Raw genomic sequence first — 17,610 nt, forward strand, 5'->3', positions numbered from 1 at the left:
GGTCAGCGATGACGCTACGCTCCGTGGCAGATACACGATACGGCCTGTGGCATAAAGGTGCATGGTTGCCGGTGTCGATGTGATAGACAACAGTGGAAGTGCCGCCTAAGCGAGATTGTTGTAAGTCGAATGACGTGCGAAAGCGGTCAAGAAGGTCGACTATCTGGGCCTGCTGACTTGGAGTGAGGTTGAAATGAATACACTGGGAAAATGTTGGGTCACACGACGGTATGAGAGGAGAAACTTGAAGGGCCAGAGCATCAACCGGAGGAGAAGCTGGGTCATCAGGCACATCGTAAAGGAAGCTTGGTTTGATTTCATCAGCATAACCAAGACACTCATCGTGGAGCAGGCTAGCAGGGGAAGGAAACAGGTTCGATACAAAAAGTGCGCTGGAACCTTGACGAATCGCAAGAAGGGCAAAAGGAAGCAAGAAGGGATGACGGCGAGCAACAAGCTTAGACGGCATGAAAAGAACTGTGGAGTCGGAAAACCCAACGCAGAAAACAGGTACGAGTGTGGCAGAGTATGGAGGAATCTTGGTGTTGGAGGTGACGAACACACGATCGGAATCGTCATCATTATCTTCAAAAACGGTGTGGCCGAATGGCAACAGTGCGAGTTCAGCACGGGCACAATCTATAACGGCATGATGAGAGGACAGAAAGTCCCATCCTAAAATCATGGCATGGGAGCAGCGAGGCAGAACAATGAACTCAACATGGTATATAGTGCCGCTTATAACAACACGCACAATACACTTCCCTAAGGGTTCGATCGGTGCAGCGCTTGCTGTATGTAATAAAATGGCAGAATATGGCGTCACGACTTTTCTAAGGTTAAGACGAAGCTGGTCCGAAATCACTGATATTGGACCAGTATCACAGTATCAGACTGGAACGACAGTTTACAGACACAGTGTGACTAAAATTTGTATAAATTTGTATTTGTTTGTTCTTAATTTGTTCTCTTTTGTTCTATTGCCCCTCTGCTTGGACCGGTAGGTCTGCAGTATGTACTAAATAAATAAATAAATAAATATTGCTGCTCCCGTGTCTACAAGTGCATGAACAGCAATGTCTTCTGCATAAAGTTCAAGGATGTTCGCAGGAAATAATTGAGACCTTGAGGAGTTCGTTGAGATCGCAGTTCTTGCCTCTAGAACCGCGGTCCTTAGTTTTCCTCTCGCATAGCTTCAGGGCGACGGATAAGTAGCGACAGAGAACGCCGACAGGGAGAAATAGACTGATGGGATATTGAAGGTTTGGGAAGCAGGAGGCGAGGCTTTGAAGGGCTGAGCGGCAGAGGTGGAACGGGTCAGAGAGTTGGGACCGGTGCCTTGTGCCCTCGGAGAAACCGAAGGATACCATCCGCGCTGGCGGCAAAGCCGTGCTACATGCCCAGGTAGGCTGCAAAAATAACAGATAGGCCGGTTGTCATGGGTGCGCCATGGATTGAGAACAGCGGGCGGAGAGTGATGGAAATATTGGCAAGGTGGGCGCACGGGCTGCTTTGGCGGCCAGTAGCTGCTTGGGGGGGGGGGGGGGTAGGCGCATATGTTGCAGCTGCTTGCAGAGGTGAGGGAAAGGCGCTGGTAAGTCTGGATTGAATACCTGCAGACGGAGGCCTTGGATTTGCGACAACAGCAGCGTATGTAAGTGGAACAGGCGTAGGAGGCGGTTTATGAGCAAGTGGTACTGCGTTAGTGACTTACTCTTGTATCACCTGACGAAGATCGTGAGACAAGGGCGACTCGGAGACTGGACTGACTGGCTAAAGAGAGAGTTGGCGTGCCACTTCTTCTCGTACAAATTGCCTGATTTTGTTGAAAATTGCTGAACTGCAAGGAGTAGCACTGACACCATCACTCAGAGCTGAAAGCACGACGTCCGGAGCGAGAGCTCGGCGCATAGAAAGCCGTTGTTTGCGCAGCTCCTCATAGCTCTGGCAAAGCGTTACGAGGTCGTTGACCGTCTGAGGATTCTTTGCCGAGAGCATTTGGAAGGCGTCATCTTCTATGCCTTTCAAGATGTTCTTGACCTTGTCATCTTCAGACATATCTGGGTTGATACGCTGGCAAATGTCAACTACATCTTCAGTGTAGCTCGTAAAAGTTTCGCCCTTTTGTTGGGCACGACAGCAAATCTGTTGTTCAGCCCGAAGTTTGCACACAGTAGGGTGACCGAAAACTTCTTGAAGTGTCGTTCAGAATGCTATCCAGGAGAAAAAGTCATCCTCATGGTTGCGGAACCAAAGATGGGCGGCCCCGGAAAGGTAGAATGGTACGTAACCAAGCTTGTCTGCTTCAGTCCATTTGTTGTGGGCACTCACTCGTTTGTACGATGACAGCCAGTCCTCGAAGTCATGATCCTCAGTGCCATTGGATATGGGAGGATCCCACTGGTGTGGCGCACCAGGACAGACTACCGGAGGTGGTGCCGGGGGTGGATTGGTAGGACTAGTTTCCTCAGGCATGGGATAATGACAGGGATCGTCCGGCTTCGGAGTTCCAGGTTTGCAAAAGGTCCAGCACCTTGCACCAAATGTCATGAAGCACTTTGGGAGTAGGCGTTCGCGACAGGACAATAGAGCAGCTAGAGGTAGTACAGCCGATCCAGCACCAAAACAAGGTTTGTCTCTCTCATCGTCGTTCTCTCTCTCATAGCCACAGCCCCACTGCTCCTTAGTTTACAGTACATATGCTACAATTTGCTTTATTTATCAATTTTAGACAATTTTCATTCAGAATTCTTGAGGCCCTAACTAAAAATTTTGCTTGCTATAAAAACTTAAAATATTCTTTCACTATCAAACACATCATATTTCATTTGAATCGGTCGAGCACTTGTCTGATGAGAGCATTTCTTTTTAATGCTCTTATTGAATGCTGTATCCAATGTATTTGACTAGGGAAAGCTGGCCCCAATCTTAAGTGAATGGTTTTGTTTAATTAACAGTGTAAGTGAATCTGTGGTGAATCTGTGAATTTCATGATGCTGAAATTGGTGCAGTGAACTTAGTCTTTCATGTTGCAATGTTTTCAGCGATATTTTTTAATTAGTAAGCCATAAATTAGCTGGTGCATAAGTGATTTGCCTCTATGTCTGTTCCACATTTGGCATGTAGCTGGAAAAGCACGAATCAAACAATTTCTATTGATATTTGTAAACTTCTTATTATATCTATTCTGATATTATGCACATACAACATAATGTGCTTTTGTTGCGTAGAAGTATTTAATGGAGGTTTTGTTTTCGATTCACTGTAGTATGTGTTGCACAAATAGTTACAATTTCTGTAATATGTGCTAAATTTGTTACATTTAAGAATATTTGAATTCGAGCATTCCTTTGAGCATTCTGACGAACTGTGGCAGATTTTGTGCATACTTGAAATGATGCAGTTTTTTTTTTCACTCTAGTTTTGCTATGATGTCCTGCTAAAATAATCTTAAAACATTTAATAATGTTGTTTTTGTGTTACAGTTCTGTTCATAGTTGTAGTCGTAAGTAAATGCTGCTGAAATTTATTTTCAGACCATTTGGCATGCATGTATTCAACAAGTCTTGTGTTTATGCATGCTGTACTGTTATCAGTCATTTAAGCATGGGTTTATGATAGAATGTCTGAATAAGTGAGATGAGATGAAGATACTGAAGTTGATTCAGCTAGAATGGTGCAGCTACAGTGCATAAATGTCCTTTGCTCTAAATTTCCGATGCCAGCAGAGAGGACTGAAGAGGCAGGCATGGGGTAGCGAGAGCCACATTTGTCTGCACATCAAGATGAGCACTGACACATGATTGTCATCATAGTCGCTGTTTGTCACTACCTGCCGTCGTAGTGTAGTGGCTTGATCTCGTGCTGCTGTGCCTGAGGGCATGGGATCAAATCCTGGCCGCTGCAGCTACGTTTCAATGGGGGCAAAATTCAATACTAACAGCCTTGCACTGTGCATTGGGTGCATGTGAAAGAACCCCAGGCGGTTATAATTAATCCGGAGTCCCCCACTACGATGTGCCTCATGATCATGTTAACAAACACTGACACCAAGGACAACACATGGGGAAATTACTTGTGCTTAGTAAATGAAATAAAGAAACGATACATTAATGGAAATGAAAGTGGATGGAAAAACAACTTGCCGCAGGAGGGGAACGATCCCACAACCATACCGTGGATGGGGAAACGGCGCCGCGGTAGCTCAATTGGTAGAGCATTGCCTGCGAAATGCGAAGGTTGTGGGATCATTCCCCACCTGCGGCAAGTTGCTTTTTCATCCACTTTCGTTTCCATTAATTTATCGTTCCTTTATTTAATTTTTTAAGCACAAGTAATTTCCCCTATGTTGTCCTTCATGTCGGTGTTTGTTGGCTTGTTATGATATGACTAACAAAAATTGGGCCCCTCAGTTAAACCCCTTGCTTCTCGTTCATAATCATGTGGTTTTAGCATGCAAAACTGCAGAATTTTTTCCCTTGATCACCAGCCATATATTCAGTGAAATTTACGCATGTAGATATCGAAATGTTGAAGGGTCTATAGCAGCACAGAAGCACATTACTTCTGTTGCTCTAGAGTGTCCTTCTTTTTTGTTTTTTTACATCTGTTTGTAAAATTTGGTGCCCTTTCTTTTTCTTATTGGTATGTGCAGAATGCACCAGAAGACTCCGTTGTTGTGCTGCATGCCTGTGCGCACAACCCAACTGGCATCGATCCCACCCAGGATCAGTGGATGAAGATTGCCGATGTCATGAAGGTTTGGCACTTCCTTTACTAACTCCTGTATCGTATGACCTGGTGCAGTCAAGTGTAGCACACTTTCAGTATATATAAGTAACAGTTACTGTTGACGTATAACTGTTGCTGTAAGACGGTGGAGCATACCATGGTGTTCACATCACTTTTGTGGCAACTTGCAAATGTTAGTACAATGTCCTAAAGTTTGATGAGACCTGCCGTGGTTGGTTAGTGGTTACAGTGTTGGGCTGCTAAGCACAAGGTCGCGGGATCGAATCCCAGCCATGGCGGCCGTATTTTGATGAGGGCAAAATGCGAAAACACCCGTCTACTTAGATTTAAGTGCATGTTAAAGAACCCCAGGTGGTCCAAATTTCCAGAGTCCCCCATTACAGCATGCCTCACAATCAGAAGGTTGTTTTCGCACATAAACCCCCCCCCCCCCCCCTTTTTTTAAGGTAGTGACTACAGTGACGGGGCCCGGCATTTTAACATGTGTACTACAGTGACGGGGCCCGGTACTTTAACATATGCACTACAGTGACGGGGCCCGGCACTTTAACATATACACTACAGTGACGGGGCCCGGCGCTTTAACCTCAGCCCTGCAGTGACGGGGCCCGTCTCCTTAACCACAGACGGGACCGGCACTTTACGTCAACACTGTAGCGACGTCAATGGCCGCACTTCTTTCAAACATTCTATGCAAACAACTTCGAGCACTTCACGGCAGACTTTATTAAGGTCCTGAGGAGCGACTCCGAAACCCCCTTAAGAGGGAGGGGGCCGCCGCGAGCCGTTCCGACGTTGGGACGGGCAGGCCGTGCCTGACCGCCTCCTCCCACTCTTCTTCCGTGGTGAGATGACCGTGGTCCCGCAACGAGGGACACCGCGCGTGTTCTAAAGTGCAGAATGGATCTCTGCAAACCTGCCCCGCACGGACGCGGCGTTAGGTTGCCCCTGTGATCCATCACGGCCGCGGCAAACCGGTCGGACGAACCGTATTGGGCGACGTCGACGAACGCGACCGATCGTGGATCATCGGCGACGGATCCGAGAAGTGCGGCCGCTCGGGCCCGGCGTGTGCCTACATTGCGTTGCGCGTGCCCGATGCGCGGGAACGGCGAGACCGTGACGGCCTCCCGCGACCACGCGTCGAGCACGCACCGCCTTTCCCTGACAGGTTAAAGTCCAGCGCCTCCAGGATCCGCCTCCCCGCAGGCGAGGAAACGAGCCTGACAACCTGGACTAACTTTTGTGACCCAAGCTCATCGAAGGTGTTGTGGACCCCCAGCTGCATGAGTTTCTCGGTGCTGGCGCCTATGGGGATGCCAAGCACTTCACGGACCGCGGTATTTTATTCCAGTACTGTCCACAACACCACGTGAATTTCACGATGTCAGCAACTTCCGTGCAGTAATGGAATACATTGATTACACACATACGGATCGAACGACCGCAATGGGTACTTGTCCATGAATGTACAATCTTTTGCGTATGCACTGTAACACCTATGATGATTATAATAAAGAAAGTTCACTCTAATGGAAGGAGAACGGTAAAAACACATTAAAAAAGGCACGGCACATGCTTAGAAGACCGATAAACATGCAGTTCGATGAAACTTGAGAAATAATGATATTGAAACTTCCAAGACTTCAGAAGAAAAGAAAAAGAAAATTAAGACTGAATCATCGCGACGGAACATATCACAAGTCACTGTAGGCGTCGAAGACCCTAGCTATAACGAAATTATTTTTGAACAGCTCCAATAGTGTCCATGCAACAATGGTTGCTTGCGTACTCTCAAATGTTCATATGCTGCGGCATAAAAAAAAAGCTCACGGCACGGTGCGAAAACGTGCTCGGAGTGAAAGCGATCGACATGCATGCAGACGCGAAGTCGGTCACCGCGAACCCGTGCGATCGCTGCATTGCAGCTTCATTCTGTTATGCTATATTTAGTTACACAGACAGCCATCCCACTATAAGAACATATTTCACATAGTTTTCTCAGCGATTGCTTACGTTTCACGCAAACCGGTTCGGTGGGATCGATTGCGGCGACCGCTCGCAGTGTCCCAGCTTACTGTACGTAGTAGGCAAAGAGATAGCGTTTGTAAACCATCCTGTGCTTTCTGTTTGTCCAACATGATTAATTTAAAGTTAAAATACTGCCATTTCGAGAGTACTTGCAACATTGCTCAGGAGGGCTGCCGCGTAGTATGTTTATTTAGCCTTTATTTAACGCCGATGCATGTGAGGCGCTTCCGACAGACTCTATGAAACTCTAGGAAACTCTGTGGTCCTCGCCCCCAATACCGACATCTTTATAGTGACGGCCCCGTCGGTGAAGTGTTGTTGTTAAAGCGACGGGCCCCGTCACCGTAGTGTGGATGTTAAAGTACCGGGCCCCGTCACTGTAGTGCAGATGTTAATGTGCCGGGCCCCATCACTGTAGTCACTACCTTTTTTTAAAGTTTGATGAGAGCAAAAACTTTACCATTATTATTTGTAGCTTGCAGGCATATTGCAAGGCATGAAGTCTATTTCACCGCTCATGCCTATATTGTGGGAAGCATTTGCGAAAAGCATAATCAGTGACTTACTCAATGCTATTGTAAAGCCACATATAAAATTCCTCTTTGCTGTGGGTGCTCTTACATCAGGCAGGCAGGACTGAATGAAAAAAGTTGTCTATGTGTCACTGCAAGTGGGCCTGTGTCTGCCAGCTACTGGGCATGTTGCTATCATCGGAAGATTTGTCATAGACTGTGCCATTTCTGTGCTTGATGGCTACAGTGTGAGTGGCATGTCATCATCAGTCTGCATTCGAAACAGCACAGCATTGTGGCCCTTGGCGGTCTGCACCTTGCTTTAAATTTTGGCCGGTGTATGGCTTATATTTTGTTGTAGGCAAAACCATTAGTTTTTATTTCTAGTATAGATCGACCAAACAAAGTGAGAAATGTGGTCTCTTAAGAGGAAGCTTTAGCTCGGGCGCCCCTATCTCAATGCATGTAAAAGGAAAATTCGTTTTTCTTGGCAACCACTGCACCAAATTTGATGAGGTATGTTGCAAGAAAAACTTAAGATATAGTGACTGTTCGTTTTGAATTTTTGATTTAGGTCATCAATTTTTTTATTGAAAATAAGCAAAAATTGCAAATTTTCAGAAAACGAAACTATCAAGTTTAAAACTCTGTAACTCAGCAATGAAAAATGATATCACAATTATGTGAATTGCATCTAATAGTACATGTAAAGTGGACAAAATTGATGTGACGCATAAATAAAACAAAAATTTAGTAATATAGAAATACAGCTTTTGCAGAACCCTTGTACACAGCGTAACAAATTAACGTAAGATATAAAATGACATGTCAAATTTGTCCACTTTTAATGATCTAGTGGATGCTGTTTACAGAACTGCGATATCTGTTCTTGATGCAGAGCTATTAATTTGTAAACTTCATGCTTCTATATTTTCAAAGTTTCGAATATTTGAAGATCCTTTTAACAAAATTCAGGCCCTAAATTGAAATTCCGCTTCCAACAGTCACTAGAATTTAACTTTCTCTCTCAAATGCAACAAATTTTATTAAAATAAGTCAAGGGCTTATCTCAAAAAAACATTTTTGCGTTTTGCATGTATATTGTTACGTAGGAAGACGCAGACAAAAAGCTATTTACAAGTATATTTACAAGGCAATATGCCGCAGTTGGCCAAGAGGCAACAGCCCGCGCTAGCTTCCAATCGTCGTCGTCGTCTTCTTACTGCTCGGCTCTTCATCGTTGGAAATACTATCCCGTAGCACTACCCCCGGCGGCGAAAGCGCCGTCCCGGAGCGACTAAAGGCCGGAGTCTGAAGCAGTGTAGTAGGTCTTAAGCCTACTGACGTGCACGACATCACCAGAGTAGATGACGAGGTTGAGCTCACAGGAGCAATTTCGTACGTCACAGGCGTCACCTGGCGCAGCACGCGGTAGGGCGCTGTGTATCTCGAAAGGAGCTTTTCTGAAAGTCCGACATGACGAGAGGGCGACTACAGGAGCACGAGTGCACCAGGCGAAAACTGCACGTCACGGTGGCGGGCGTTGTACTGACGCTGCTGCATGGTTTGCGAGTCCGTCAGTCGAGCATGGGCAGGCTGGCATGCATGGTCGGCGAGGGCGATGGCGTCGCGTGCATACTCGATTGTTGAGATCGCAGCAGGAGGAAGTACCGTGTCAAGGGGCAAGGTCGGTTCGCGACTGTAGAGTAGATAAAATGGAGAAAATCCGGCGGTGTCGTGCCGGGAAGAATTGTAAGCAAGTGTGACGTAAGGAAGGGCAACGTCCCAGTCGTGGTGGTTCTTCGAAACGTACTTGGACAGCATGTCGGTAAGAGTACGGTTTAACCGCTCTGTCAGGCCATTGGTTTGAGGATGGTATGAGGTAGTCAGCTTGTGTTGAATAGAGCAGGAACACACAATGTCGGCGATGACTTTCGATAGAAAGTTATGACCACGGTCAGTAAGCAGCTGTCGCGGGGCGCCATGCACTAAGATAATGTCACGCAAGAGAAAGTCCGCGACGTCAGTGGTGCAACTGGTAGGGAGAGCTCGCGTGATAGCGTATCGGGTGGCGTAATCAGTTGCGACGGCTACCCATTTGTTCCCAGAGGATGACGTGGGAAAGGGACCGAGGAGGTCTAATCCAACACGAAAGAACAGTTCCACAGGGATGGTGATTGGCTGGAGATGACCGGAAGGCAGCACCTGAGGTGTTTTCCGACGCTGGCAGGGATCACAGGCAGCAACATAGCGTCGGACGGAGCAAGCGAGACCAGGCCAATAGAAGCGGCGGCGGACGCGGTCGTACGTGCGGGTTACCCCAAGATGTCCTGCAGTGGGTGCGTCATGCATCCCAAAGAGCACAGTCTGTCGTAGATGTTTTGGCACGACAAGAAGAAGATCAGGGCCATCAGGGAGGAAGTTCCTTCGGTACAGAATGCCGCCCTGGAGGATATATCGGCGAACGGATGCGTCGGTAGGTGTAGAGTGCAGACACTCGATGAGTACTCGCAGCGATAGGTCTCGGTACTGCTCGGCGATGTTAGCGAAGGCAGACACAGAGAAAATGCCGTCGGCGGTACTACTGTCGGCGGCGTCAGGCTTGTCTACCGGGTAGCGAGACAGGCAGTCAGCGTCCTTGTGTAGTCGGCCAGATTTGTAGGTGACAGAGAACGAATATTCTTGGAGGCGTAAGGCCCAGCGACCAAGTCTTCCTGTAGGGTCTTTCAAGAAGCATAACCAGCAAAGCGCGTGATGGTCTGTGACAACGGAAAAGAGTCAGCCATATAAGTATGGGCGGAACTTCGCAACCGCCCAAACTAGGGCCAGACACTCACGCTCAGGGATAGAATAGTTGCCCTCCGCGGGCGAGAGGAGTCTGCTGGCGTAAGCAATAACACGGTCGTGGCCACGCTGGCGTTGTGCCAGTACTGCGCCAATTCCGTGACCGCTGGCATCAGTACGGACTTCGGTAGGCGCAGAAGGATCGAAATGGGCCAGAACGGGAGGCGTTGTGAGAAGGTCGATTAGAAGCGAGAATGCAGAGGCCTCGTTATCGCCCCACTGGAAAGGGGCGTCTTTTTTCAAAAGCTCGGTTAGTGGTCGTGCTATGGCTGGCCGCGAAATTTTTCACGAAACGGCGGAATTGCGAGCAAAGGCCGATGAAGCTGCGCACATCCTTGACACACTTTGGAACAGGGAAGTGCGTAACAGCATGGATCTTGGCTGGGTCCGGTTGCACTCCGTTCGCGTCAACGTGATGTCCAAGGACGGTAATCTGGCGACGGCCGAATTGGCACTTCGATGCGTTGAGTTGCAGACCGGCTCGCCGAAAAATGTCCAGGACTGCTGAGAGGCGCTCGAGGTGCGTAGCGAATGTTGGGGAGAATACTATAACGTCGTACAAGTAGCACAGGCACGTGGACCATTTGAAACCGTGAAGAAGGGAGTCCATCATGCGTTCAAAAGTGGCAGGAGCGTTACATAGACCAAACAGCATCACTTTGAATTGATAAAGACCGTCGGGTGTTACAAAGGCAGTCTTCTCGCGGTTGAGATCGTCCACGGCAATCTGCCAATAGCCGGAGCGAAGGTCAATACAGTTAAACCTGGATATAACGAAGTTGACAAAAGCTCGCAATTTTTCGTTACATGCAGGTTTTCGTTACATGCAGGTTTCGCGTGAAGGCTCGTACGAATGATGCAGAAACGAAACCAAATAGCTCAATATATCCGCGAAGGTGAACTCACCCTTCAAGCATTTATTTTACACCAAAAAACTGCGTAATTTGCGCTTGCTTCTTCGGCACAAGTGACGGCACAACACGCCGCTCCAAAGAAGCTAAATCGTGTAGAGCTCCTTCATCGTCGAGCGAGCCGACGAAACGGCGCATAACGTCCATTGCGTTCATCACCTCCTTTGCAGAAGGCACGTCACACGGATCTGCCTCACAGGCACCATCATCACCGCCATCGGGATTTTGCACGCTTTCAGCTACTGCTGCATCAGACATTTCTTCTGTAGCCACGGCGGCGTTGTCGGCAAACAAAAAGTCAGTCAGTTCAACGTCGTCGGGTACACCACCGTTAGTGCATAGCTCGTTCCACGCTTCGGCCACATCGGACGGAGTAGAAAGGTCTTCCTCCTCCTCCTCGTCGGCACCAGCCCGTGCGTTTTTGGCTATTCCGGTCTTTAAAAAGCAATTCGCGATAACTTCTGCCCTGACCTCTTGCCAGGAGGCAGCAAGCATCTCGACTGCTTGATAAATGTCGATCTTCATCTCCCGTTCCAGACGGATGTCGAGAAGTATCTTCTGGATTAGTCGGCGCCGGTAACAGCATTTAAAACTGTTAATGACCCCTTTGTCCAGGGGCTGTATTAGAGACGTGCAGTTGGCCGGGAAGTAATGCAGTTCGATGTTCGACAGCTGCAGGCCCTCGACGTGGTGCGCCGAGCAATTGTCCAGCAGTAGGCAAACTTGACGGCCTTGCCGCTTGACGTCCTGGTTAAATTCCTTCAACCACTCAGAAAATATTGGCCGAGTCATCCAAGCTTTGGAATTCGCCACATACTTCACGGGCATACGCTTCGTCCCCTTAAAACACCTGGCACGGGCACTTTTGCCGACAACTAGCGGGACTCGCTTGTCTGTGCCGTCGAGGTTGGCACACAGCAGAATCGTTATGCGGAGCTTGCTCTGCTTTCCACCGCGGCAGTCATCGCCTTTTAACGCTAGCGTGCGGCCCGGAAGCATCTGATAAAATAGAGCCGTCTCGTCGGCATTGTAGACATCAGCCGCCTCGAAGCGACTCAGGATTCCAGGCAGCTCGTCAGCCACCCACGAAGCAGCAGCATCGCTGTCTGCGGAGGCAGATTCGCCGCTGATTACTCTTCCGACGACACCATGCCGGCTCTTAAATCCCTGCAGCCACCCGTTGCTTGCCTTGAAATCATCATGGCCCAAGATACACGCAAAATCCTTTGCCTTCTGTTGCAAGATCGCACCACTTATGGGTACATTTCTGGCTCTCGTGTCCAAAAACCATGTGAACACTGCCTTGTCCACATCAGTGTATGTGGACAGCTTCAGTCTTTTTTTCTTCGAGCTTGTTCCCGACTCCACTGCGTTTCTGATGCTGTGTTCCGCACTCAAAATCGTTGATAATGTGTTCGCTGGAATGCTGAAACGGGCGGCAACGTCCTTCTTCTTCTCGCCCGCGGAGACAGCATTTAAAATTGCGAGTTTGTCTTCAAAAGACAGAACTTTTCGTTTTCTGGCAGCAGAACTCATCACGACCAACCGACGACGTAGTTAGAAGCGGAGACGCACGACTACACGCCGACAGGCAGGCCTAGCACCTCCAAAACAAGTCGGACAAACCAGTACCAGGGCACAGTTGACACACGCACACGTGCAGAATGCAGGACAACACTCAAAATGGCGAATGCAACGCATCCATAGGGAAAGAAAAAAAAGTGACGCATGTCGTTCGTCATCGTCCCTCTCCCTTCCTGCGCCCTGGCAATAAAAGAACCGGCTATCAGCGTTGCTTTTCAAGTGAATTCTTACACATAAGTGCGTCTAAGCCGTTGAAACAAATAAAAATCACTAAATAAGAATGCTTGTCCTCAAATCTATACGAAACAAAATAAATCTGAAAGAGAAATCAGCTGCCGATACCAATGCCACCTGGCGTCACGCTAGACAAGCAAAGCCTGAAAAGACTGCTACGTTAGGCACGGAGCGGCGCTAGTTGCCGCCATCATCATCATCATCGCTAACTTTGCTCGGTCGCGGCAATCCCTGGCGTTCGCGTAGCTGCTGGCTCCTTACAATATTAATATTCAATAATCTAGAGCATTTCTTCGGCCGAATTTTCCTTAAAAGTGCAAAAAGTAATGACTGATCAGCTTTGGGAGTTCGTTACATCAAGGCTAACCGCCGCAACGCATTCGTTACATCAAGGTCGAAAATACATGGGCTTCAATGGGGGCAGCGTTGGGGAATTCAAAAACTTCGTTAAATCCAGGAATTCGTTACATATAGGTTCGTTACATCCAGGTTTAACTTAGAGGAGAAATAGCGAGCACTGTGGAGGCAGTCAAGGGCGTCATCAATCCGAGGTAGGGGATACATGTCCTTTTTGGTAACCCTGTTATGGTGCCGATAATCCACGCAAAAGCGCCATGAGCCATCCTCCTTTTTTATCAGCACAACAGGTGACGCCCATGGACTACATGACGGTTCAATGACGTTCTTGGCAAGCATTTTGCGAACTTCGGTGTGAATAACTTGACGCTCAGCCGGTGATACTCGATACAGGCATCAATGAATAGGAGGGGCATCGCTGGTATTAATGCGATGTTTGACAGCTGTTTGGGCCAAAGGACGATCGTTAAAGTAAAAAATATCTTGGTAGGAAATCAGAACGCGGTAGAGCGCACGAGCGTGCTTGGAAGGCATGTCGGGTGCAATAGTTTTCTGTAAGTTGGCGATGGTACAAGTTGCCGACTGCGACGGTAGAGGAGGATCGGCTGAATGGTCGTCTACTGAAATCGATGCTACAGAGTGATCCTCGAATGAGCAAAGTTGGGCCAGAGACATCCCGCGTGGCAGCACTTGTGTCGTCAAGCGAAAATTGACCACTGGCAGGCAGACACAATTCGCCATAATAGATAAAACTGTATGTGGTACTGTGATCCCGTGTGTAAGGAGGACGTCTTGCAGAGGAGCCGCGATGTAGTGACCATCGGGGACTGGTGGGGATGACACGAAGTCAACGTAAGTCAGTGCCGAAGGTGGCAAGCGAACGAAGTCGACGGAACTGAGGCGAGTAGGGTGTTATTCAGCGGGATCTAGAACAGGCAGGTCGAGGCGGAGAGTACTGGCGGAGCAATCGATGAGAGCAGAATGTGCGGAGAGGAAGTCTAAGCCGAGGATGATGTCGTGGGGACAGTGAGCGATGACTGTGAATAGCACAATTGTTGAGCGATCGGCGAAGGAGACGCGGGCGGTACACATACCAATTACGGGGGCTGTTCCGCCATCGGCGACACGGACAACAGGTGTCGTGGCGGGCGTGATAATTTTCTTGAGCCGGTTACGAAGGTCAGTGCTCATTACGGACAAATGTGCCCCAGTGTCTATGAGTGCAGACACAGAAACACCGTTGACTTGCACGTCAAGAAGGTTCAGATGAGTGTGCAATGTCAGTAGAGGATTTGGCGGCGTAGGGAGCAATGCAGCGTCACCTCGAGGCGCTGCATCGTCTAGCTTTCCGGCTGGGAGCGGCGTCCGAAGGGAGTCGGCGAATAGGAGCGACGGGGCTGGGGAGTGCGAGATTGTCGTCGTTGGGGCGAAGGCAAACGAGAATAGGATCGGTTCGGTGCAGGAGAATCAGCGGCGGCGTTACTGGAGCATGCGGCATAGGGACTGAAAGGGCCACCTGGGGGGCGAGAGTAGGCAGTATAAGAAGGCTGGGTCGGGGAACTCCAGCGACTGCGACAGTGCCGAAAAATGTGCCCGATTTGATGGCATTGGAAACAAATGGGCTTGTCGTCAGCAGTGCGCCATTCAGATGGGTTGCGGAAACGTGGTGGGTAAGAAGATGCGGGACGGGGCGGAATCGAAGAAGCCAGGTGGGTATCAGGACGATGGGCTGAGCAGATCGTGTGAAGATCCATGTTTTTGAACTCTTGGCGCACAACTGCCTGGATCAGTGAGACCGTGACTGCAGATGTGTATGTGGGACTGGAGTCGAAGGCAGCCGGATAGGCGGCCTCGATCTCACGCCGGACGATCCTGGTAACATCGGCAGTGTTGTTGGGACTAGGAGTGTCGGCACAGGAAGATATCGCTGGGGTGTTGGGCAGACGGGCAAACTGCTGGTCAATACGTCGGCTTTTAGCGAGTTCCAGGCGGCGGCACTCTTTTATAACAGCATCCACCGTCGCTACGTTGTTGCAAACGGGCAAGTTGAAGGCGTCATCGGCAATGCCTTTGAGGATGTGGGCAACCTTGTCGGACTCAGTCATGTGGTTGTCAACTTTGCGGCACAGAGCCAAGATGTCCTGAATGTACGTGACATAGGGCTCTGTTGACGTCTGCACACGGCCGGAAAGCGCCTTTTGCGCGGCAAGTTTGAGGATGTGGGCAACCTTGTCGGACTCAGTCATGTGGTTGTCAACTTTGCGGCACAGAGCCAAGATGTCCTGAATGTACGTGACATAGGGCTCTGTTGACGTCTGCACACGGCCGGAAAGCGCCTTTTGCGCGGCAAGTTGGTGACCGTAGGGGTTGCCGAACAAGTCTTGAAGCTGTGTCTTAAGTGCATCCCAACTGGTGAGCTCATCTTCGTGTGTGCAATACCAAACTCTAGGTGTGCCACCGAGGTAAAAGACTACGTTGGCGAGCATAAAAGTAGGGTCCCACCGGTTATTGCGGCTGACATGTTCATACAGGCTGATCCAGTCATCGACGTCTTCCCCATCTTTGCCCGAGAATGCGCCAGGATCACGGGGAGCGGGGAGAGTGATGTAGGTCGTCGAGGTGGCAGCAGGTGTCGGAGCCGGCGGAGTCGGGTTGTCGTCGCCGGGAGCCATGAAGGAAGGCTCGATGTACCGTCCACTGCAAAGCTCCGTGACGAGGTACAGGGGAACGTCCACCTCCACGAGATATGTTACGTAGGAAGACGCAGACGAAAAGCTATGTTCAAGTATATTTGCAAGAAAATACGCTGCGCTTGGCCAAGAGGCAACAGCCCGCGCTAGCTTCTAATCGTCGTCGTCGTCTTCTTACTGCTCTGCTCTTCGTCATTGGAAATACTATCCCGTAGCAATATGAATAGGCCGCGTCAAAGGTGGGCATGAGCTAAAGCTTCCTCTTAATCCAAAAGTTTGTTGTAACCAGGGTGTCAAACCAAAAAAATACTAGTTTGGTTCGGGTTTGGGTTCCATTCTCCGATTTCATTCTGGTTCAGTTCTGGTTTGGATCAATAAAAATTTATAACTGTTTGTGCGAATCGGTTTTAAACGCTGAACCAGTTTGTGCAAACTGCTTCAGCACAGTAAACTTTATCCAGCCCTATGGCAAAATGCTATAGAGTGCTATCGGCTTGTTCACATGGCACACGCACAGTCTTTGTCAGGAGGTGGAAGAAATTAGCTTTCTGCCATATGAGAGACAGATATCAATGTTTCTTATATAAAAATCAATGAAGTTCAATATTGTGCAGCTACAGCAGCCATAGACATAAAGACTGTCATCTTAGGCAGTGTCCTCGCATGAGGGTACGGCACCTGGTGCGGTGCCTCGATGCGTCCTCCCTCTTTCTCGCCTTTCTTTTGAAATATTATCATCTATACAGTAGAAATTTATTGGGGGGGTCGAAAGCAATATTTTCGAATTGAATTGTGATTACGAGTATTTGAGAAAAACGACCATCCAGTATAGAATAGCACATTGAGTATATCCAATTTAAAAAAAAAAAAGTGAAATGGAAAATTTTGAGGGGCCTGTTCGGCAACAAAAGGCTTGTTTACATTATTCAGTGTTTGTACACCATAATACAGTATGATCACACCTGGTGCACGCTCAGATTGAAAGTAATTTTAAAAAGAAAAGGAACAGGGCGTCCATATGCATGTAGAAGTGTGTATGGGAACCAGCGCTAGAGTTTAGATTTAGTTTTAGTCAAGGAGGCTTAAAGTAGCAACATTCCTCCCTGCCTGGCCTCTCCTTCTCCTGGTCTCCTCGCCGCATTAAAAACTGCTGGTTGTTTGTGTATGGATGTTTACTGTATTTAAGGCTTGTTTATTGTGTGCTGTGCTAGGAGCGATGATGGAATGTTATGAAACTGGCAGAAGCAGATGATTCTTGTGCTTTTTCAGCAGAGTAATTGCGCACTTGTTTTGCCACTTTGGGTTAGCTGCCTGCTTCTAGTTGGAAGCCTTTTGAGACAAGTTTGGTAGACAAATTCCTTTTAGTGTCGAGTTCTAGCACAAAAATCAGAGCTCTTGGTCTCGGCAATAATGTATACGTAATGTACACAATGTTCATATACCTGCCAGAGCTTTATTTGAGTGTTATGTCGTCCATGACCAGTGTACCTGCAGGCAACAACACTGTTGCGGCTTGCACAGAGCAAGCCACTTCACTAGTTATTTCGATTACATTGATAAGATTTTTTATTTGGCTTTCTAAACACACTTGCCTGTCATGAAAGGGCTGTGATGAAGTCAAGGTTTCAACGGTACACGCGAAAGATGGTGCATTTGCATGTGTGCAGCACTATGTAGCTGCTGATTCAACAACTC

At 48.4% G+C, this 17,610-nt stretch overlaps 1 protein-coding gene across 3 annotated transcripts in view; it reads left to right on the top strand.

Annotated features, from left to right (window-relative positions):
- Window positions 1-17,610, top strand: part of Got1 (Glutamate oxaloacetate transaminase 1) — a 54,525-nt gene that overhangs the window by 19,639 nt on the left and 17,276 nt on the right. For all 3 annotated transcript variants that reach the window (XM_065431281.1, XM_065431283.1, XM_070531169.1), the window contains exon 5: window positions 4,655-4,759. In XM_065431281.1, coding sequence (XP_065287353.1) covers window positions 4,655-4,759 — 105 coding nt within the window. The remainder of the gene's footprint in view (window positions 1-4,654; window positions 4,760-17,610) is intronic.

The sequence above is a fragment of the Dermacentor albipictus genome, chromosome 1, assembly GCF_038994185.2.
Source record: "Dermacentor albipictus isolate Rhodes 1998 colony chromosome 1, USDA_Dalb.pri_finalv2, whole genome shotgun sequence".
Taxonomy (NCBI): domain Eukaryota; kingdom Metazoa; phylum Arthropoda; class Arachnida; order Ixodida; family Ixodidae; genus Dermacentor; species Dermacentor albipictus.